Source organism: Fusarium subglutinans (genome assembly GCF_013396075.1).
Source record: "Fusarium subglutinans strain NRRL 66333 chromosome Unknown NRRL66333_c0000063, whole genome shotgun sequence".
Lineage (NCBI taxonomy): Eukaryota > Fungi > Ascomycota > Sordariomycetes > Hypocreales > Nectriaceae > Fusarium > Fusarium subglutinans.
Genome location: NW_023502126.1, coordinates 1 through 22719, shown reverse-complemented (window position 1 = coordinate 22719; position 22719 = coordinate 1). Strand labels below are relative to the sequence as shown.

The 22719-nt window shown below is 48.1% G+C and overlaps 10 protein-coding genes across 10 annotated transcripts; 4 read left to right on the top strand and 6 right to left on the bottom strand.

Moving 5' to 3' along the window:
• Positions 1-265: 265 nt before the first annotated feature.
• Positions 266-1798, top strand: FSUBG_6181 (amino acid permease; the record flags this gene model as incomplete). Its single annotated transcript, XM_036684353.1, has 1 exon — positions 266-1798. One exon carries the CDS (start codon positions 266-268, stop codon positions 1796-1798), a length of 1533 nt encoding a protein of 510 aa, XP_036538246.1.
• Positions 1799-2022: 224 nt separating this feature from the next.
• FSUBG_6180 (MSF superfamily transporter) lies at positions 2023-3657 on the bottom strand (the record flags this gene model as incomplete). The annotated part of the gene is made up of 1 exon (XM_036684352.1): positions 2023-3657. The coding sequence occupies one exon, from the start codon at positions 3655-3657 to the stop codon at positions 2023-2025; it is 1635 nt and encodes a 544-aa protein (XP_036538245.1).
• A 432-nt stretch (positions 3658-4089) lies between these two features.
• Positions 4090-5998, top strand: FSUBG_6179 (transcription activator amyR; the record flags this gene model as incomplete). Its single annotated transcript, XM_036684350.1, has 3 exons — positions 4090-5015; positions 5064-5514; positions 5564-5998. The coding sequence occupies 3 exons, from the start codon at positions 4090-4092 to the stop codon at positions 5996-5998; spliced, it is 1812 nt and encodes a 603-aa protein (XP_036538244.1).
• Positions 5999-6120: 122 nt separating this feature from the next.
• FSUBG_6178 (alpha-galactosidase 2) lies at positions 6121-8403 on the bottom strand (the record flags this gene model as incomplete). The annotated part of the gene is made up of 3 exons (XM_036684349.1): positions 6121-7663; positions 7712-8315; positions 8361-8403. The coding sequence occupies 3 exons, from the start codon at positions 8401-8403 to the stop codon at positions 6121-6123; spliced, it is 2190 nt and encodes a 729-aa protein (XP_036538243.1).
• A 279-nt stretch (positions 8404-8682) lies between these two features.
• On the bottom strand, positions 8683-11233 carry FSUBG_6177 (pisatin demethylase cytochrome P450; the record flags this gene model as incomplete). Its single annotated transcript, XM_036684348.1, has 5 exons — positions 8683-8883; positions 8972-10092; positions 10142-10255; positions 10790-10901; positions 10958-11233. 5 exons carry the CDS (start codon positions 11231-11233, stop codon positions 8683-8685), a joined length of 1824 nt encoding a protein of 607 aa, XP_036538242.1.
• Positions 11234-14197: 2964 nt separating this feature from the next.
• Positions 14198-15117, top strand: FSUBG_6176 (benzoate 4-monooxygenase cytochrome P450; the record flags this gene model as incomplete). The annotated part of the gene is made up of 3 exons (XM_036684347.1): positions 14198-14696; positions 14751-14904; positions 14955-15117. The coding sequence occupies 3 exons, from the start codon at positions 14198-14200 to the stop codon at positions 15115-15117; spliced, it is 816 nt and encodes a 271-aa protein (XP_036538241.1).
• Positions 15118-15237: 120 nt separating this feature from the next.
• FSUBG_6175 (uncharacterized protein) lies at positions 15238-15967 on the bottom strand (the record flags this gene model as incomplete). The annotated part of the gene is made up of 2 exons (XM_036684346.1): positions 15238-15358; positions 15408-15967. 2 exons carry the CDS (start codon positions 15965-15967, stop codon positions 15238-15240), a joined length of 681 nt encoding a protein of 226 aa, XP_036538240.1.
• Positions 15968-16642: 675 nt separating this feature from the next.
• On the bottom strand, positions 16643-17785 carry FSUBG_6174 (aldehyde reductase II; the record flags this gene model as incomplete). The annotated part of the gene is made up of 4 exons (XM_036684345.1): positions 16643-16950; positions 17009-17105; positions 17160-17479; positions 17536-17785. The coding sequence occupies 4 exons, from the start codon at positions 17783-17785 to the stop codon at positions 16643-16645; spliced, it is 975 nt and encodes a 324-aa protein (XP_036538239.1).
• A 2870-nt stretch (positions 17786-20655) lies between these two features.
• FSUBG_6173 (ethyl tert-butyl ether degradation) lies at positions 20656-20973 on the bottom strand (the record flags this gene model as incomplete). Its single annotated transcript, XM_036684344.1, has 1 exon — positions 20656-20973. The coding sequence occupies one exon, from the start codon at positions 20971-20973 to the stop codon at positions 20656-20658; it is 318 nt and encodes a 105-aa protein (XP_036538238.1).
• Positions 20974-21432: 459 nt separating this feature from the next.
• On the top strand, positions 21433-22198 carry FSUBG_6172 (uncharacterized protein; the record flags this gene model as incomplete). Its single annotated transcript, XM_036684343.1, has 4 exons — positions 21433-21459; positions 21514-21757; positions 21810-21919; positions 21959-22198. 4 exons carry the CDS (start codon positions 21433-21435, stop codon positions 22196-22198), a joined length of 621 nt encoding a protein of 206 aa, XP_036538237.1.
• Between the last annotated feature and the right edge of the window lie 521 nt (positions 22199-22719).

The following is a 22719-nucleotide window of genomic DNA, read 5'->3' as shown; positions in this document are numbered from 1 at the left end:
GGTCCGTATCCTGTCAAAACGGAGCGTAGTCGGAGGGCGCAAACGGAAATCCTGCTGCGTTGTCAAATGAGGTTTGAGGATTTCTTCCCCGCGATTGAATCGAGTTAGCTTCGGCCGATATCGATAGCTGCTGATCTGACGGCATGTGCTGGAAGTCTTATGGCCGGAATGGATGGATCGGGGGTTTATAATCGAGGCAGTTCCCAGGCATTCTATCGACCCTTAGTTAATGTTCTGACAACTTGTTTCTGACACACCTGACACAATGGATGTCAAACCAACCACCAACCTCGATGACTTCCAACTCGCTCAACTGGGTCATTCCCAGTCCTTCAAGCGCAACTTCAGTCGCTGGACGATGCTGGGCTTAGCCTTTGCTATCCTCAACTCCTGGACTGCACTCGCAGCATCGCTCTCACTCGCTCTACCATCAGGAGGACCTGTCGCTGTGATTTGGGGACTGGTCACAGCTGGTATCTGCAATCTCTCACTTGCTGCAAGTCTAGCCGAGTTTCTGTCAGCACAGCCAACTTCTGGTGGACAGTATCATTGGGTTGCCACTATTGCCCCTAAGTCTCTGAAGATTCCGCTGTCTTGGATCACGGGTTGGATTAATCTCAGTGGCTGGGCCTGCCTGGTTGCTACGAACTGTTCCTTGTCGAGCACTCTCATCATCAACATCATCTCGCTCCAAAACCCCAGCTACGAGTTCCAGAGATGGCACCAATTCCTCATATATCTTGGTATCGCCTTTATCGCCTTTGCCACCAACGCTTTCCTTCATTCGCTTCTCCCTCGCATCAATGGTCTTGCCCTTGTTTGGAGTATCGCTGGCTTCTTCATCATCTCTATTACAGTGCTCGCGTGCGCTGCGCCCGACTACGCCACAGCCGACTACGTATTCGCTACCTTTATCAACACGACCGGCTGGCCAGATGGTATCGCCTGGCTCCTTGGTCTCTTACAGGGAGGACTTGGACTTACAGGGTTCGATGCCGTTGCCCACATGATTGAAGAAATTCCCAATGCAGCCAGTGAGGGTCCCAAGATTATGCTGTACTGTCAGTATATTGGCATCTCGACTGGCTTCCTGTTTCTTATCGTTGTACTCTTTGTGTCTGGCGGTATCAAGAATGCCGATACCATCATTGGATCAACGGCCGGTCCTCTTCTTGAGATCTTCTACTTGGCCACCAACAGCAAAGTCGGAGCTATCTGTCTGCTTATGTTCCCTCTTCTCTGCCTGGTATTCGCTGCCATCGCAGTCATGACGACTTCATCACGTATGATGTTCGCGTTTGCAAGAGATGGTGGACTTCCAGCATCACGCATCTGGTGGAAGGTTCACCCAAAGCTTGGTGTACCCATGAACGCTCTGTATCTCAATGTTGTAATTGTGGTCATCTTTGGCTGTATTTACCTCGGCTCTACTGTCGCCTTCAACGCTATCGTCGCGTCTTCTGTGGTTGCTCTGGGTCTTAGCTATGGAATTCCAATCGCTCTGCACCTTGCGCGTGGTCGAACTCAATTGCCTGAGGGAGCTTTCAAGCTACCCAACTGGCTTGGTTGGACAACGAACATCATTGGACTGGTATACACTATCGTTACCACCGTGCTCTTCCTGTTCCCTCCAGCGTTGCCTGTTGATGGGACTACAATGAACTATTGCGTTGTTGCATTTGGTGTTATTGTGGTGATATCCGCTATTCAGTGGGTTGTGGATGGAAGAAAGAACTTTGAAGGCCCTCGAATCACGATAGGCGAACATGAGATGGCAGAAAGAGATGTTGAGGAATGATGGCTTGTTAGGCTATTGGACATCACAGGGATCAACCTGTAGAAGCTGCAAGGTCACAGATCACTCTAGACACGAAAAGGCTCTTGTTACGCAATAATCATGTTTTTTTTAGATACAAATCATAATCCATATCCTCAATCCACCATCAAAACCAAACTCTTTGCCTTCAATTCCAATCCAGATTCCATTCGGACAATTTGTACCCAGTTTCATAGCGGCAAAGATCAAGCCTTCTCAGTCTGGAGAATAGCCATGTCCGCCTCCTCGAAAGAATCGATTTTGTAGGAGCTGAACTTGCGGGCCGAGACACCCTTGGCGAAGAGAATATCGAGTTCCTCAAAGGTACGGTTTCGGGTCTCAGGAAGACGGAAGTAGCCCCAGACGAAGACAATGAAAGCAGTGCTTCCCCAGACGAAACCGGTATAGCCTCGAAGGTTCCACTCAGTAGGGTTCATGAAGTAAGGCTGCAGAACACCAGCGATAACTCCAGTGATAGCGTAACCGTTGCGAGCGAGGCAGATGGTCTTCTGTCGGAGTCTGGTTGAGCCCATCTCAGCAGGAAGAGCCCAGCCGAGCTGACCAGCAGACAACTGGAAGATAAAGGTCCAGACCAGAGTGAGGACAGCTTGAGTCATGGCGACTGTGTGGTTCTCGGTTCGGGTGTTGAGAGCGCCAATGACGAAGAGGACAACGGCCATGACGAACATACCATAGAGGTAGGCAGTGCGTCTTCCAACGTATGGCATGACACAGAACCAAGAGACCAAGCAAGCGAAGAGGGCCATTCCGTTTCCGCCAACGTTGAGATGGTAGGTAGTGTTGGAGTCGAGACCGATCTGTTGGAAGAAGTAGGTCGAGTTGTAGGCAAAACAGAGGCCAGAAAGAATCTGACCAGCGAATACAACAATGGCAATCTCGGTTCGTCGGAGTTCGAAGCCCTTGAAGCAGTCGCGGTACGAAGTGCCGACGGAAAGCTGCTCTTCAAGGTTGTTGGTATAAACGATGAGGCCAAGAGCATCGCGGAGCTCAGCGTCGGTGGCGCTAGGTCGAAGTCGGGCGAGGCTCTTGAGGGCGTCGTCATGTCGGCCGATACGAACAAGATGCCAGGGAGTGTCGGGAGCAAAGCGGAGGATAGGCACCAGAATAACAGGCCAGAACCACTGAATCGCAAAGGGGATGCGATACGCCCAAGGAGCGGGAGTGTTGACAAGGCCAGCCATAACACCAGCAGAGATGAGCTGTCCGATGATGAAACACATGTTGGTCCAACTGGTCATGTAGACTCGAAGCGACATGGGAAGAACTTCAGAGGCATAAGCTGGGGCAGTCGTAGCAAAGACACCCCAGGGGAAACCGCAGAGGATCTGTCCGATGAGGAGGACTTTGTTGTCGGGAGCGAAGAAGACGATGAAGATGAAGCAGCTGAGAGAGATCAAAGAGCCGATGAGGACCTTGATGTGGCCATACTTGGTGACGAGGTAACCGTTGAGAAGAGTGCCGAAGAAGGAACCGACTCCTGCCGCGTTACCGAGACCAGCTTGCCAAGGAGCAGAGAGCTGATAGTTGTTGGTCTCCTCGTTCCAATGGCCGTACTTCTTGGCGAAGGCGGGATAGGCGTAGAAGTTGGAGAGGAGGTTGGTATCGTAGCCCTCCATGATGACGCACATGGAGACGACGAGACACCAGAAAACTGTCCAGGGATACTTGCGAACGGCTTCGAAAGGAGGGAGGTCATGCTCAGCCTGGGCACCGAGACGAGCCTGGTCGGTGGTATCGTGGCCAACGGTCTTTGCCATCGAAGCCTCGACATCGTAGCTTTCGGCGTGTGAAACCGAAGGGTTGATGATCTCTTTGCCCATTGTGACTGAGGGTTGATGATTGTGAGTAGAAGAATGAATGAGCTGATGAGTGTCTGATGGAGTAGATCTCGAATTGATCAGCAACGCATCTTGAGGTTATATACTGGAGCAATTGAATCCTCCTCGCGTGTGTATGCCAATCGCTTTTGTTTCCAAGTGCCAGTGCCAATCCCAAGTCCCCATGGGGAACCGAAAACCGCCCCATGGGGGTTAATGTTACAGTCCGAACATTACCCCTTACGGAATAGCCCCTCACTTGAAGAATGCTTAGCCTGGGGCCCATCGTGACCTCGAGAATGGTCCGTTTGTGGTGGATACCCCTCATCGCTTGATATATCGGACCGAGAGTCACGAGAAATGACGCTGGCGAAAGAATTAGATCTGCCGACAATATCTCCATTGAGCATTCAACAACCCCGGATCTAAAGCAACATGGCGACTATCCCGGTAAAGCGCGGCCAGGTCTGCGACAACTGCCGATTCCGCAAGGTCAAGTGTGATCGTGGCCTGCCCTGTAAGAACTGTCACCTCGGGGACCTCCGTTGCCAGTATCGCCACAGCATTCGGAGGAAGGGCCCAAAGCAGGGCCAAGGGAGACGACAGACGCAGCTGAGACAGGGTTTGGGTATTGATGAGTATCAATTCCAGATACTCACTTCGGAGGCGCCGCCTGGATCAGCCAGCAATAGCCATGAAGATGCCTCAACAGATGCTCACCTCAACGCTCAGTCATTCTCATCTCCACCAACAAACGTCGACACTGCTCCACAACCAGAGCCAGAACCTGAATCAGATTCAACAACATCACCCAATGAAGCGGGCATCGATACCGGAGACCTCTGCAACCGCATGTCGCTGTCACTCGTTGCTCACATACGGCTCTTCCAGAGATTTCTCTACCCTATTATGCCAGTCGTCGACGATGATATCCTCGCCGATGCAGCTCGACTGGATGACCTGCCACCTTCCAGATACGCTCTCATCCTTGCAATATGTGCTGCAACAAGAATGCAGCTCCGGTTAGACAAAAGGATCGACAATTGTGAGAACGATCTCAACGCACAAATCCCAGCAGAGCCACGTTTAACGGGAGACATGCTGGTTAGCCTGGCCGAGACCTCAGTTCGTCAATACAGTGTCATCGATGATACAACTCTCGACTCAATACTCGTCTCGTTCTTCCTCTTTGCAAGCTACGGAAATCTGAACGATCCGCGCCACGCTTGGTTCTATCTCAACCAGAGCATCACCCTTGCGCAGTCCCTTGACCTGACAAAAGAGTCCGGCTACTATGGCCTGCCTGCTGAACAGCGTGAGAAGAGAAGACGCGTCTTCTGGCTTCTCTTTGTTACAGAAAGGTGAGCTCATCCCGCCACTGCCATACCATCAAGACTGACACGTTCCAGAACCTTTGCTCTCCAGCACAGAAGATCCGTCATGCTTCGAAGCACAGTCAACAAACCCCAAATCGTCGACTCAAATTGTCCGGTAGTGATGCACGACTTTATAAACCACATCCGCCTCTTCGAATCTCTTCCATACTCCCTGTACGAATGGCAGCCTGAGGGTGATGATCAGCGCTTCGATGACTTGAAGCTTGTGCATACCATCAACGAAAAGCTCTGCAGTGTGCAGCCAGACCAATCGATCATTGAGAGTCAACGATTCGATACGCTCATCACTCAACAGTGGCTTCGGATATCCATGTGGAGGATTGCGTTTGGCCAGAATCCTTCGTCGGCGTCTGGCTTTGGACTGCTACTTCCACCCTCGCTTCCCATGGATGCAGGAAAGATCATCATGTCAGCCTTGGGGTCTGTTGGAACCAAGTCAAAAGACTGTCATGGCATTGGGATGGTAGGATACGCCGAAGCTCATAACTAGTCATAGTACTGACACTTTGTAGGAACAAAAGCTCTTTGACGTCGGCATCAGTCTTGCAGATACTGCTCAACTCCCCGGCTGGACATATTCTGCCCTTGAAAATGGCCCTCGTGACTTACTCTCCGTCGTGATCCATGCCCTATCAGCCGTTCGAGGCGCCCAGTCTCACTTGTTGCCTAATCTTCTAAAGCACTCGGAAACATTGTTTACTCTTGCAGATCCCAATGCGCATCTCGATCTTCAGTGGGACATGCAAGGCGCAGAAAATGATGAGAGGCTAGCGATTGTTGAAGAGTTATCACCGGACGATGAACAGCCCGTGGACCCGTTGGGCTGGGTTCCAGATGGTAACCTCGACCTTCTGGACCTGAGTACGCCTGTGGTGACGACGACTTGGGCGGATGCAACTATTGCGTGTGGACGATTCGATCCCGAGATTGGACTTGTTTTTAACTGAGGCGGGAAAAGCGTTCTTCATGTTGACAATCTATCCAATATGCTCGTGCTGGGTTTTCCCTTTCGCGTTAACCATTTGGTGTCCTTGATATCTTTCACTACATAACTTTCTACCCGACTCAATTATACCCTGTCTAGCAGAACGACCTTACTATCATAGTCTGTACCAAATCGAAATTGTATTCCTCCATTCATCAACGTTGCGCCCGAGTATGTCTCTGCGCCGTCAAGCTTATATCTCGCTGCTGGGTCAAGTCCAGCTAATCGAAGGAGGGGGTAGTTCAGAACTGTAGTGGCTCTGATCTGGAACGCGAACAAGACCGCCTGACTTCCATCTTCGGACACAAATATGGCCGCGGGGAAGTTTGAGTCCTCAGGTAACACCAACCGCCACATATCTCCCTTGATGATGATGGGGTTGATCTTCTCGGCGAGCTTGATGAGATCTGGAATCTGCGCCTTGTCTTCGTCGGGTGTATGGTCGGGGTTCAACTCGAAGCCAAACGAACCACCCATCATGGCGACGTGGGCTCTGAAGCTCATCGGGATCGAGCGTCCAGTCACATCGTTTGGTGCAGAGCAGACATGTGCGCCCATTGTCGACGGCGGGTAGACCAAAGATGTACCAAACTGGATGTGAATGCGATCGAAAGCGTCCATGTTGTCCGATGTCCAGACCTGCGGGAAGTATTGCAAGATGCCAGGATCAAAGCGACCGCCACCAGACGCGCAACCCTCCCAAAGGACATCGGGAAATCGGGCTGTGAGCACGTCGAAGACGTGGTAGATACCGAGCATATAGGCGTGATGGTTATCTGGCGTTGGGCTTTCGTGCATCGCTCGGTTGTTGTCCCATTTGACATAGCTGACTGGGACAGTTTCCAAGATCTTGGATACTGAGCTGATGATGAAGTCCTGCACTTCGGGAAGGGCCGCGTTCAAAACCAGTTGTTGGCGAGTTTCACTGCGAGCGTAGTTTCCAGCGCTCAGAACCCACTCAGGATGCTGTTCATATAGCTCAGACTTCTGGTTAACCATCTCGGGCTCAAACCACAATCCAAACTGCAGCTTCTCGCCTGAATCCTTGACCTGCAACTTGGTGATGTCCTTAGCAAGAGAGTCCAAGCCACTGGGGAACCTCTTGGGATTGGCAACCCAGTCACCCAGTCCAGCATGGTCGTTGACGCGAGGATGCTTGTCCCCAAACCACCCATCGTCAAGCACAAAGAGCTTGGCGCCTAACTTGGCTGACTCCTGTGCAAGTTTGTAGATGGTCTTGTCGTCAAAGTCAAAGTAGAGACCTTCCCAACTGTTCAACAAAACAGGTCTCGTTTCAGAGACAAACTTGCTTCGGATGAGGTTCTGGCGATACAGACGATGGAACTTGCGTGACATCTCACCAATGCCGAGGTTGGAAAAGACGGAAACGCATTCTGGTGACTGCAGTGATTCGCCCGATCTCAGTGGCCAAGAAAGCTGACACGGGTTCATTCCTATGAGTGCACGAGTGAGGCCTTGGTGACTCTTCTCAACTTCGACGCTGAAGGAGCCGGTGTAGACGAGGGAGAAACCCCAAGCTTCGCCGTGGGACTCGGTTGTTGTTGGGGAGACCATTGACAAGAATGGGTTATGGTAGTGAGATGAGTAGCCAGTAGTACTTCCAAATCTGCGCCAATATTAGCAATGCGAACTCTGCTTTAAGCTGATTACATACCCTTGCAGTCCATACTCAACCTTTCGGCGAGTTCTGTTGCATTCTCTAGTCCATTCTCCTTGCAACTGCAGCATCTCGTAATTGTCATGAGGAAAGTCAACGCTGAAGCTGGACAGCTTCTCAACAGTGATAACATCATCACTCTGGTTAATGATTTTGACGTTTCGCACAATAGCGTCGAAATTGGGGAAGATAGAGTATGACAGGTCTGCGCCAACAGAGCTATACTCATCGTAAAGATGGAGAATTAGTGTTGAAACATCATCGTCTGAGCCGAACGTGCTGGGCAGTTTCTCAATCGCAGGTTTACCCTTTACGACTGTATGAGATTTGTACTTGAAGTTGCAAACTGTGAAGCCCTTGGCGTGCTTGATGTGTACAGCAGGAGTGCGGAAGTCTCCACGGCCAAGGTCTGGGAATTCACGGCGGAGATGAGCTTGAGTTGACCAGCCTCCGCCATTGGACATGATCTGAGCGACGGGGTTTTCTGTTACGCGATCACCGAAGTGATCGAGAAGCAGATCACCAGTCGCTGGATCTACATGAAAGCGATACGAGACATTTTTGCCGTTGAGCGCAAACGACGCGCCGTCCACAACGATTGCTAGGCTTGTCAGTGCTGATAACGAAGATAATACGGGAAACATACGGTCGGCTTTGGGGGTTGGTGTTGTTGTCTGAAGAAGAGTCATTGTGAAGATGCAAGAGACGCTATACACAGAGATTGAGGAGAAAAGGGACGGGTCTGTGGAAAGATGATTACAGGCGTTCAACAAAAAGCATTGGATTCGGGTTTAAATAAAATAATTGTTCTTGTCATGGAGTGATCAGTGACAGGATTCCGAGCATTTCCCCATGGGGTTAATCAACCTCCGATCAAGGAGCGGGGGTGATGAGACAAAGACAGACTAGCCTGCATTAATCGGGGCATAACTTATGCAGATCGCGTATGTTTATGCAGTTCAGTTATTTTACCCTGCACTTGTCCTTGGTTTAACCCAGACCTGAAAGTCGAGCGGCTTCACAAACCAGTAATTCCGGGTCTTCCACTCATTCTGACGCAAATTATCATCGAGAGCAAACTCAAAGTCTCGGACCAGAGCAGGAATGAGCTTGCACATTTCGAGCATGGAAATATGACGACCGATACAGGTGCGAGAGCCAAGGCCAAACTGCGAAGAAATCCAGTCAGCTCATTGTTATATACTTAACATTTGGGTGCCAATTGAATTTGTTTGGGAATAATAAAGGTAAACTCACCGGCATCCAGAAGCGGTTCATCAAAGCGACGCGCTCTTCATCATCTTGCAGCCATCTCTCGGGCGAGAATGAATCTGCGTCCTGTCCAAAGATGCTGCGGTCTCTATGCGCAACCCACGTATTGATCCCGACGACAGTACCCTCGGGGAAGAAACGACCTGAAATGGCAGCACCACCTTCGGGCACCACGCGCTCAAGGGGTAGTCCAGTGGCTGGATGTAACCGCAAGGCTTCCTTAATGACCGCCTGCAAGTACGGCATTGCCTGGCTCTCTTTATAAGTGACATAAGTTGATAGTTGGCCATTTGCAGTAAACGTGTCAACCTCTTCTTGTAGCTTGTCCATGCACGAAGGGTTCTTCAGAAGATAGTACAGCACAGCTGAGAGGCTGATTGCAGTTGTATCAGATCCTGCGATCATGTTGATAAGACAGCCGGATATAACATGGCAGGAGGTGAATGCATCTGGCTTTGAAGTGTTTTTGGCAAGGAACTTCATAAGGAAAGACTGTGTTGAGGCGTCACTGTCGTCCAAGATCACAGCTTTAGGATTTGACTGCGCTTCACGGATCCTTGCCATGGTGAATGCAGTCACATAAGCTCCATCTTGTCCTTTACTCCCTGCAAAGAAGTTCATGGCCGGAATAATGATATTGTGGAGGGTGGGGAAAACAATGCCAACGATTGTCGAATAGCCGAGTATCTTTCCCAAGGCGTTGATGACATTTCCCACGTCCTCTCCTCTATCGAGAAAGCCCAGACGCTTTCCATACGTGATCATACCAATCACATCAAAGGCATAGCATTGAAGCCAATGATGCATGTCAACCGCTTGACTTGCCGCACATAGCTCTGACAGGCGGTTCTTCAACAGCTCGGCACACTCGTCAACAAAGGCTTCGTAGTTGACCAAGGAAGACATGGAGTAAGTGGACTGGTATTGCTTTCGATCGTGTGCATGCTTGGCCAAGGATCTCTCGTTGAACAGATTGTTAGATCCTGGATTGCCCCAGGGTATGTACCATGGAGACTTTGGGAATGAGGTACCCAGACCGTAGATGACTTTGACTGCCTCGAGGTCGCCGAAGCTGTAGCGGTTGGGTGTATAGCGAACGACAGAGCCTGAGGTATTAATAACTAGAGAGTGGCGCAGGAGTATGCTTTCACATACCATATTTCTTGTGTAAATCACAGTTAGCATGCTCGAAAGAACCTTGCCAAACTTTCCAAGTATACCAACCGAGTGTCCATCGGGCGGCACGGGGGCTTTGAGGCTTGAACGGATCTGAGGTCTGAGCGCAAATGCCGGAAGAGGGTCAAGACTGCTTTGAGTAGGAGAAGCGAGACCGATGGGATTGCAACTAGGTAGATATTCATTTTGTTGCCAAGGTCTGCATTAGAAATGATGACCAAAACCACAAAGGTACATGCGCGAGAGCAGCGACCACCCGCCCTTTAAGTAAGCGAAGCTGAAAGAGTGGACTATAGTGATATACCGCTGTTCACCGTCCCAATAAATTGGATTTTCGGATCTCGGGTGAGCAAGTTGGCAGATTCCCCGCATTTATCCCATTAGCGGGTAGTTATTGTAGATCCGGAGGCCAGTACATACCGAGACCGAATATTCCAATAGATATTGATTGATGGTGTTATGTAAGTACTTTCCAACTCCTAGCTTACTTTAAGAATAAATTAACTAATAATAGTAGCTCTGCTTAGTGTGACTCCTATATAGGCCTCTCTAGAACTAATATCTCTACATATTCTAAACCGGCTTTGAAGCTTTAAAAAACCTGTGCAAGGCGAGTGGGCATCTTACTGGGAACCGTATCGCCCGTACGCTCAAGAACATCCTCCTCATCTCCTCCAACCTGAGCTCCAAGAGTTGCCGCATCCTGAGTTAGCTGCCCATCAACATTATCCCCATCTGTCTGAACAAGATCCGCAGCTTTGTCTTGTCCAACGGCGTGTAGATCATTAGCCGCACCGTTGGCAATTTTATCAGCTGTCTCTTGACCTTGGGAGGAGGAGGAAGTGGGTTGCTGGTGCTGCCACCGCCTCCAGTGGTAGTTTTGCCGCCAAGGAGAGTGGCAGCGTTGTCTTCAGCGTTTTCGAAACCATAAACAACACCGTTATCGGTGCCGCTGAACACTGAGTCGAAGAAGCTGCCTTCACCAGCGAGCTGGCGAGGCTTCATGGTTGGGGCGCTGAGGGTTGCACTGGCAGCTGCCAGGATGACGAGAAGCTTGGCGAGTTGAGTCATGGGTGGTATTGTAAGATGTCAGATGTGTAGCTATGTGAATTATGATAGAGAGGTGAGCCGGTGACTACTCTGTGTTCGTATTGAGGAAGACTGGAGCTGAAGTCTGTCTAAATGCAGGACAACTAGTTACTGAAGCCGAGGATCTGCTGCCTTTTATCTTTGAATACCTCTCTGACGTATTCATGGTTCAGCAGATTTGTCACCTTTCACATGTTCACTTCTTACCAGCCACGTTCGTCACCTCTGTCGAAATACCCTCATAGTGATGCCTTACCCAGACGACTCAAGTATCCGAAATATCGCGCTATAGATGGATTCAAAATGCAGGATGACGTTGGAAAACAGATAGAAGATGCGGCTCCCAAGTGTTAGAGGTGTTAGCTGCGTCATGTCTGGAGAGACCGCTCTCAAATCTCAGCGAAGGACTATTGTCACCGGTGGCAAATCATACATAGACAATTACACATAGGGGATCAGCTGCTTGTTGAACGCTATTGGTAGTAGTTAGGGTTTAAGCATATGATTGTCTGGAATGTGACGCCAGGGGTTAACAAAAACAGGGGACAAGTCAAACACAGACCTGTTATTTCGATAAAGAAACCCTTCTAACCAAACTAATACAGCTCACCGGACTTACAAATTCATAAGTAATCGGTATATGTTTGATTACCTGCAAATAATTCATGTTGCAGAGAATGGGAAACTCGCTAAGGGTGGAGGCATAGAGCCACCTACGACACCTGGGGGACCCTTACTCCCCTGGTAATCATGCCCTGTCTTGGACCATAATTTCTGCAGGTAACAACTATAGCCTGACACGGGAGACGAAGAGCGCTGCAGAAAAGTGACAAGCAACAGTAGCCAATCTTGTGGTTGCCCAATTTCGGAATCCAACTCTTTTGCCAGAATCAGATACATTTACATCGAGAGAGATAAATTGTTCCAAGATCGTCCGGCATCAGAGGAAAGTCTGATTGCTAAAGTTGCGCCGACTCGCAAAGAGTAGTGCTTATGCAGGCGTCAGTTTCTCTCTCAGGTTAGATTCCAAGTTTATACAGACATCCTGGATACACGAAGCTCTGCGCTGATGCTAGTCTTATGAAAATTGAAAATTGGCCACAAGCTTAATCGACCCGTTTTGGGGGAGATCCAGGTCGCCCAACTCAATATACAGAGGCGGCATACCCGTGGCATCTACCATGTGTGCTGGCGCGAGTATTTCTGTCACCATCTCTCTGCCACTACTGCAGCGCGGCAGGCCCGGTCGGTGGCCTTATCCGTGGTATTCCAGCTCAGGAACTGGTCCAATGCTCGTCCTCTGATACTGTGTGGCTATAAAGCATGGGATAAAGTAGGATGAGCTTCGCAAGACGGGCTTCATTGCCCGTCGAGCAAGGAGTGCCGTTGCAACAGCTAAGCTGCCACCAGCGGTATCATCCGTGACACCAATGTACCTTTTATCTACCCCAAGCTCTTTTAAACGCACGACTAGCCAACTTAAAGCGACACAAACATCGTTGACGGGGATAGAACGGAGATGCTCCGGATCCAGGCGATGACCAACTGCGAGAAACAGCACCCCGTCCGGACGACATATACGGTTTAACAGTGCCCAAGATCATAGGCTTTTAATAATAACCTTTAAGTCCCAGTGTCACCAATCACTTCTTTTATACTGTTGTATAGGTGCTAAAGATGCCTTTTGTGGTTGTGAACTTGTGATAGGCATAGACCGGTATAAAAATTTAAGATTTTGCTCTTAGCAAATGAGAATACCGTCCCAAAGCTAGGTGGGAAGAAAGTTGCATCGGTGATCACTGATACTGCATATCAGAAGCTGCCGACTGAGACAGAAGCGCCAATCAAAGTGCCAGATGTCGAAACACAAATATTACGACGGGGTAAAGTCGGCACCTCATTCCGACAAGAACAGCAGTCGTTTTATTTAATCAAGTACAACGACAATGAGAAGAGCTCGACAAACTAAGTGCCTCCGATCTCTCCATTTAACTAATTGAAGTATCTCGGCCGTGCTCAGTGAATTATTCCTCGCTGTACCTGTATACAAAGTGTAAACCACGTGCAAGTTCAAAATCCTTCGCCACGGAACGAGACAAATCGGCATGTCTATTGTGGAATCAGTGTACGGGCCGTTGAGTGTCCAAGGCTTGATCTTCGGAGTACTATTACTTGTAAGTTCTGATTTCTATTATCGCTGGCTATCAAGATTGCGCACCCGCGAGTCCAATGGTTCGATGTTGATTGATGCATATCTATCTAGGTCGTCGTCCAGACTGTGCGCTACTTACTTTCTCCAATTTGCCGTCTTCCTGGTCCCATCACTGCGAAGCTATCATCTTTCTGGCTCGCATGCCAGTGCCAGAAAGTCCGACGTTCCGAAGAAGTACTTAATTTACATAGGTAGGGAACACGGCGACTTTGTTCAAATTGCACCCAATCATGTGTCCATCAATAGCCCCGATGCGATTCAACAGATCTATGGCCATAAGACCGGATTTATCAAGGGTCCCTTCTACGATGCGTTCCACCAGGTGACACCAGTAGTTTTCAACACCAGATATGTCTCGGAGCACACACGAAAGAGGAAGTATATCAATCCCGCGTTTTCGGCTCGTGCTTTGTCGGACTTTGAGCCCTATATGGATGCTGAGATTGTTGGATGGAAAGGCCAACTACTCAAGATTTCCAACGGATCAGACCCACGTCTCGACTTTTCTGTCTAGAGTAAGTGTACCACCATTGGCACTGAGACGGTGCTCTACTAATACCGTTCGCCAAAAAGCTAATTACCTGGTTTTTGATGTCATTGCCAGCTTTGCTTTCGGTGAGCACTTTGGTTTTGTTGAGAAAGGTGAAGACGAATATGGCCTCATCAAAATCATTGACACCCACGGCGAGTTTATGAACGCCCTTTGATCTCTTTCGCCTTTCCTGAGATATGTGATGAGGTATAATCCTTTTAACTCATTCTGGAAAAATGGATTCCGGGCATCAGCAGGCCTTGCAAAGATTGGAAATGAAGCATTCGAGAAGCGAAAAGCCTCAGCTGATAATAGCCGGAAAGACTTACTAAGCTTCCTCTTCAATGCGAAAGATCCGGATACGAAGCAACCAATTCCAGAAGACGAGATCATCGCACAGTCAATCAGCTTCATCGTTGGCAAGAGCGATACGACGAGTAGCACCATGACCAATTTGATTGACTTTGTGGCTCGCGATGAGACCTTGCAGCGACGCATCCAACAAGAGATCGACATGATCTTCCCAGGCGAGCCTTCCGATGACTGGGTGCCGAGTGAGAAAAAGTTAAACGAGCTGTCGTTATTGCTTGCAACTTTGAGGGAAGTCATGCGCTTTCGACCAACCAGTGCCACTGGATTGGAACGAGTGACGCCGCAGGGTGGAAAGACCATAGCCGGACAGTTCATACCGGCAAAGGCAAGTCCATAAAGGTGAATAGATGATAGACTTTGCTGATCACAAGACTAGACCTTAGTCAGCGTCCCAACCTTGGGTATCATGATGGATCCACGGATATTCGAATCACCAGAGACATTCAGACCAGAACGGTGGCTTGAATCAGGTGCAGATAAGCTCCTAGAATACTTTTACCCATTTTCAACAGGGCCAAGATCATGCATCGGAAGAAAGTAAGTCACTGATGATCCCCAGTAGTATGTTGCATACTAACGACTACAAGCTTCGCCTCGATGGAGATCTTGAAAGCAGTAGCAGTTGTCTTCAAGCTTTTTGATATGAAAAGAGTCAACCCTAAGTCCACAGTGATTAGAGAAGGCTTCTTCAACAAAGCTGTTGAATGTGAAGTCGAGATACACAAGCGACGTTTCAATCAGGAAATGTGAAAGGTATTCAAGGCTTAATCCAAGGCTTTAATTATCCACTTGGGATCTTATTATACACGAATTAAAACACCATTAAATTAATTCCGCTAAATGAATGTTGCCATGGAAGTGAACATGGCTCTAGTATGCAGCTGTTCTGTTTCTATCGACATGAGCGTCCTTGACATGCTGCTCCTTGACGCGATGTTCCTTGTAGCGATCACGAACTTCGTGAAATGCCGCGGTAATGGCATGGAGGATGCTGTTGACAGTTAGTTGTCGCACTGAAGCTAATCAGATATACCACTTACGTGCTAATAATGGCGAGAATGAATGTCCCCCAAGGCAGATTGCAGCTATCATCCGACGAGTCTGCGTTGATTCCAAAGGTACTCGAAAAACCCTCAGTTCTGTAGCAATGACGTGGACCAGCCATGCCGCCATTCGGGCGAGTAAGAACAGAGACGGCGATGAAAGCTCCAACAAAAGCAATATCCAACAGGACCCAAAGCCATCGAAGCCATCTCGGACCGCCGCCCTTGAGCAGCAGCGAGATCAGCATGGCGATGAGCGTGTAGAGGACAGCGGCAGCCAGGATGCCTTCAACAGCACCATAGGAGCTATTGACACCACGACGCGTCTTGGTGGCGTTGACGAGATTGTAGACCTTGCGAAGGCGGGCTGAGAAGAGCCCAAGGGAGATGACAGCGGAGATAAATTGTACAACGCGTGTAAGGCGAAGGAACCAGCGATAGAGGCGGGAATGTTTGAGCCTATCTGGGACCCAGCGAGTAAACAACCCCGTTTCGCGATTGCGATCATAAGTAGTGCCGTAGTCCGTGGGAGCAGCGCGAGTGTCGTAGTGAGCCATAGTGATGCGGTGAATAAGTGGGATCAATGGGCTCTCTACTTGAGGAGGATATAAGATGGGAGTTGGAAAAAGATGAGGTGGGTTCTATTTTCTGGCAATTAATACTTAATTATAATTTTCGTAATCTATGCGAGACGTCATAATGTCGCACAACAAGGCATCACATTCCCGGCCCTGTGACATGGCCAGCCCGTCACCGTCGTCATGGATAAGAGTCTCAGCTTCATAGTAACACCTCAGCCACCAAAATTAATTTATTGTGTTCAATGCGGTCAGCCAAGACGAGGGAATTGCCTTATTTTGATATCTGTTGCAGTTGGGCATGCCGTGGCTGGAAGTCCACTTTATCTGGAAGAAATGCTCCGGGCCAGTGCCGAGGGGCTTGGCTTACGATTTGCCGTGTCACCGGTGACGATTTTCCCGAGTTGGCACTTTGAAACCGGATATTATAGAGTTGAGTTAGGCCCGGATTGCAGATCTTTCAGTCAATCATCCACTCAGAATCACTCACAGGTTCACCAACCTGTTGCCTGTATACACCTTGCGTTGAGGCAACCAGATAAAACGCGTTGTCGCTGGAGAGAGTAAGATGACGTTGATCTGACCGATTTCTCACTGCTATTTTCTTTTCTCTCTATATCGGAAATGACTGGCATTTACAAAGAAACGTACCTCTTAGAGGCATTCCAAGAAGTCGCGCAAGATATCTTCCTCACTCGCAAAGCCTTGTTGACCAATCTCTCGCAAAATACCCTCTGCTCTTTTAATAAGCCCGTCTGCATTGGAGAGATCCCTCCCTTCTACTGCCTCGTTTTCGCCCTTCACCAACTTCTCCCCTTTTGGCGACATATCTCGAATCTTACATCGTAGTTCATTCCATGTTGAATTGTGACAGTACGCAAATATCCGCTCGTTTACAAGTGAAGGAAGAGCTACCGCAGCAACCAAAAGACGTGCTGCGTCTTGAACATCGGTGAAGTATGCTATAAGAAGTGTCAACTTCAACTACTGGTAATGACTGATGAGAAGTGGAATGCCTACCGACTTGACCAAATACCTTATCCCATTCACCCTCGGCCGCCGCCTTCAACATACGGAAGGTGGATGTAGTCTTTTCTGGATCTAAGGCCCTTCCAAACTACCCGTCAGGTACTACACAGTTTGCAACAAAGGGAGGTTGGTTCGTGCCGACCCATGACCAGAACGCCAATTCCGCCAAAGCTCGACTGGCACTGTAAACGTCCACGAACCTATCGAGGCTTTCGACATTTGGCTCACAACAGGCCTTCCTGATGGCGTCGTAGTTGAACATACTTGACGTGATATGGTGCGGGTGGTTGTAATTGGTAGACTCAACCGCCTTGGAGCTGGAACTGAGAACATAGCGCTTTATTCCAGCGCGTGCTGCAGCCTCAAGACTGTTGATAGTACCTTTGATCACAGGTTCCACCACCTTTTCCGGGTCTGAATTCAGTATGATCGGTGTTGACACATAGATAACACCCTTGGCCCCTATGAGACCGTGGTCAGCTTTGGCTGCGAAATAGAACAGAAGGGTGCCCTCATACCTTTGAAGGCCTCATCAAATGCGCCTTCAGCTTCAAAATCAGGTACATGAACTAGTTCAAACATATGTGGCCACTTGGTATTAAATAGGTTATGCATCCACTGCTGGTTCTTCTCCACGTCTCTCACCGTTCCTCGGACAGAGAAGCCTGCTTGGAGGAGCTTTTCACAATTCTCGACCGCCATGTAGCCATTAGCACCAACGACTACAACGATGGAGCCAATTGGAATCGCAGAATTAGAGATACGCATATTGATAGCTTGTAATGGGGATGTATAATTATGAAGGGAATTACCTTGACATTAAGATTTTCTTGCACTGTTATGCAATTATATATAATGCTCTATTAATAAGATCACTATCAGTCTATCACATCGGTCCGCATAAATTATAAATCGCACATAGCTTAGTATTAGTCAGTTTTGCTTTGTAATTGTAATGTATTGTAACATAAAAGCTCAACACAAGCGTCAACTTCATAAGCTTGGTTACGGATAAGGTTAGCGTTGCGCGCATGTCGTGACAGTGGTGGAACTCCAAGATCACATTGTAAACCGCCACCAGGGAGAAATAATCTATCTACTTAATCTCCAAGTCATCTCCTACTTTTTCTAGCATACTCAAGCAGTTTTATAATTAAAATCTTGTCAATATAGCCCTTTATATAAGATAAAACTGTCCCAATAATAGAGTGGCGTTTATCGGCTTGCCTGCCTATGGTAAATTAACATTTGGCAGATGGTCACCCTCCCTATCCCAGGGGAATCCATTGGCCATCAGATCGTCAGTTAACCTCTCAGTTTCCATGACTACTGTACATTGATATTCGCCCACATTCATACTGACAATCCGATACAGGCCTCTTGCTATATGCTTAGTGACCTGCATAACTGCATGGTGTACATGTTTGTTGGTTCCGGTTCGAAGTGTGCGAAAGTCTGAGTCTCCATTAAGATTGATGTAAGTAACATCGACTCTGTAAATTGCTGTCCCGAATTCTGGAGCTTGCCCAGGTGGCCACGAAGCAGGATTGGTAGAGGGGTCAACCGTATAGATAACTCTATTTGGATTTGCCATAGTGCTCGGCTTTCTTGAAGAAGATAATAGATAAATAGAAATTGGAATTTACTAAAGGGACAATAGTACAGAAGAATAAATATATATTTCTGCACAAACCAACAGCAACACGATAAACTTAAGAGCAGCCAATGGCGTTAATACCGCAAAAAGATAGCCATTCTTACTCTCTGAACAGGGCATGACCTCGTATTTCACGGACCTCGGCACTGTAAAATTGTTTCCTATCACTATCAACTTTGGGAATAAACATGCCACTATGCATTAAACCAAGGACGAAGTAAGCTGTTCTGACTGATTTATACTTTTGTTGGTTGTTAGCTTGATGCATAACGGCACGCTTTTGCCGAAAGGGGAGGTTAGAGGAGCAGGATGTGGGCCAGGTTCAACGCCAAATAACACATCTCGAACATACACCTCTGCTATTAAATCGACTTGTGATAACCAGCTAACTACGCTGAAATAAGTGTAAGATTAAGGTTTTAAGAGACCCTATGTGACTTAAGATAACATAGCGAAAGGTAGGGCAATGTGGCTTGAGGTTTGCTTTAGATAGGGGAAATCGCGTTATGATACCCATGGTCAGGGTGACCCAACCAGAAAAGGCTGCTTGGACAGTTGCCTAGCGAGCAACAACCAACAAACAACAACCAACACCTTATCTCGTCTAGCCCCCGCTTTGATATCTGCTATTCTCTTACGAGCTTCGCCCCGGGTCGGTCGGCGTATAACAACTGGTAAGGCGACCGGAAGTGACCTCCTCTACCGTCTTTCCGGCTACAAATTGCAGATTGTTCGTCGTGAACCAATAACCAACGGTTGACAACTAACAGATAACAGCTATTAGCTATTTGTTTTACAATCTTTGCCTCGGATGCATCGGCATGCAAGATAACGGTAAGGTCACATTCTCGTCCCTCTTTATGGCCCAAGAACAAGACCAGTTTTTATTCTCTTAGCAGAGAGCCGACTTAGAACATGTTTATAAAAGAGGCAGAAGCCGCCATATTAAAACACAAGCTTCTCAGGGAGACCCATTTCTATTAATCAAACATCGGTAAGCTCCCCTGAGCTAAGAGGTGACGCTGATTAACATATTGCTAGAACCAATTTCTTCTTTCTTCACCATGATCGGAAATCGCGGCCCTCGGAATATAATCCTCATACTCGCTATCCTAGCAAGTATGCCAGGTAGCATGGTGGTCAGCTTGCCTGTTATTCCGACTAAAGATAGCAAAGACAATGTCGACTCAACAGAGCAAATCATCTACGGTGTACGATGCCATGACGATACCTACGTCATAGCCCACCATTGTCAGGCTCGCTGCAATGGAAGGGGCCACGTACTCTTCAACGAGACCCGATGCCCTGTCGGATCAGACAATGCTGATGATATATTTTCAGATTGTTACTGCACTCCACAATGCGTGCCTTGTAAGGAGGAGAGTGAAGAACAGGCTTAGTGGGAGATATCCTGTTTCTGAGTGCCTCGTAGAATGGTATACAAGTCAGGCATCTAGTTACTAATCTACAATAAAGACTGCAAGAAGGATACTGTCTTTCTCACTGATCTCTTCCGCGTTATAATTTCTCAGGCTTTGAGCGAATACTGAGTTAACTGGCATGAATAGTGATAGATTATAAGCATGGTTAGATACTGATTTATGAATTGTGCAGCTTTCCAGCTTATCAGGCCACATTTATTCGATCAGAAGCACTATTGGTCTGTGTGCTCAATCTCCAAGCTATGCTTGTTGCTGTCTAGGACATTTAAGTTAATTTGTGATTGGATTCCTGCCAATATGGCCCACACAATCCAATTGGCATCGAAGGTTGGAAGGTGTATAAAGACCAAAAGCAGGATCTACTAAAGCCACACTGCTACTGAGAGTACCTGAAACGAACTAGTATTGATCATAGATCTTGACTAACAGGAGCTGCGCAATCGATTGGACAGATTTGGATGTTGAAATATATCTGATACAGGGGTCCCTCTTTCAAGATCCGGCTGTAAGCTGTATAGAGCCGGTATTTCGGGCCTGACTCAGGCGACAACTTTGCCCAGAAGGAAAATGGCGTCCTTGTTGGTGAAGTTGGCCACGTCCCCCATTATCTCGGCGACCTCAGGCCCGGCAAAAGCAGTCTTGACCTGGCTTTGATCCTCCCATTCGACGATCGACCCGAATGCGTATGGACTGGGTGAACCGTCGAGTCCATCCGTGAATTGTGTAGCCGACCAGCTTTTGACACCATATTTGCCCCATCGCTCTAGGATGAGAGGCATGTGCTTGGATACATAGTACTTAAAATTGTATTTGGCATCCGGCTCGTTGGGAAAGAGGACAGTGACGGTGAAAGTCATGCTGACAGTGATTTTGAATACGGCTTGGAGTGAAGAAATTGATTTTAGCTTGGGTTATGACATATGGAGTTGGTGGTGAGAAGAGCGGTTTGAACACCAATGGCGTGGCTGCAAGCCTTTATGCTTGAGAAGTGAGAGGTAGCAGCTATAAGCCAAGTCTTACCCACGGCATTATCGGGTATACTTGTCATCATCAGACTTAAGGTTTAATTATACCCCACTTCGATGTGATAGAGTTACAAATCACGGTTGGCCAGCATCGTCGAGGTAAGTGACGTGGTATTTTGACTTGGCACAGCGCACTAACCTTGCAAAGAGTACTACTTCATTTTGAGAAAATGTATCAGGTCGGCAATTTATATATGAAGGCATCCTCTGACTCTGGAGATTCCATTTTCGCTTACATTCTGATATCAGCAAACGCTCTGAGCAATTGTTCTTTGCTTTTCATCCCTCACCATGTCAACGGGACAGAAGCTTTTGGTTGTCCTTACATCGCAAGATGGCCTCCCCACGCGGGCCAATATGAAAACGGGATAGTATCTTCCTGAGCTAGTTCACCCATACAATGACTTGGATGGCCACGTCGAACTCGTTGTGGCTTCACCCAAGAGAGGAGAAGCTCCCGTTGATCCGTATTCCATCGAGGACTCTAAAGATGATGAAGCTTGCCAGAGGTTTTTCAAGGAGAAAGAGCATGTCTGGAAAAATACTCACAAACTTGAAAGTTTCCTCGGTAAGTCTGATGAGTACGTCGGAATCTTTTTCGGTGGAGGTCATGGACGTGAGTTTCCTGCTTTTTGACCAACTTACGAGTTGCTTACAGATTACCCTAGCAATGTTCGATCTCGCCGTAGACCCCACATCTCACGCCCTGATTCGAGAGTTTTATGAATCGGGCAAGTTGGTCTCAGCAGTCTGCCACGGGCCAGCGGCTCTGGCGAATGTCAAGCTTTCAGACGGAAGATACATGGTTTAGGGACAGACAGTCACGGGGTTTTCCAATGCCGAAGAGGATGCTTACAAGTTCACTGACGCCATGCCATTTTTGCTTGAAGACAAGCTGAAAGAACATGGTGGGCAGTATGAGAAGGCTGATCAGCTCTTTGGCGTCAAGGTGGTAACTAGCGGAAAGGACGAGAACCTGATCACTGGTCAAAATCCTCCCAGCGCTGGGGTCATTGGCAAAGTCTTGTTGCAGGCTATTCAGAAGGGCATGGTTTAAGCAATAGCGAGATTAGATAGCTTGCGTTAGCACAAAACAACTTCTTATCGCTTCTGGACCTTTGTATGCTCGCAAGGCACAAACCAATCAGCGCTGATTGTGAATCTAGACTTCGATTCGTGAGACGACTAGTTGATAATTGAATCAGGTTTTTGAAGTTGTGCCACTGACGGGTTTGGATTTGAAGCGAATGCTCACATAGGATACATCCAGTGAACTGGAAAATAGAGAATGTGACCAGCCTGAGGAGAATTCCTTGCTGCAAGGTTCGGTAGGAAGGCAAGGGTTAATCCAATGGATCAAATTCGCCCAACACATTTAGATCACAGTTCACACGTTGTACTCACGGCTTCAACGGATCACGCCTATAATGGCGGTGAACGAAAAATGTTCGTGGAGTACATACGGGTCCGAATTTGCAGCCATCTTTTCAGCAAAGAACTCGTTCTGTCTTGCACCCTGCTAAGGAAGTTAGAATGTTTGAGTTCCATTGTGTTAAACCCGAAGTGTATTTTCTAACC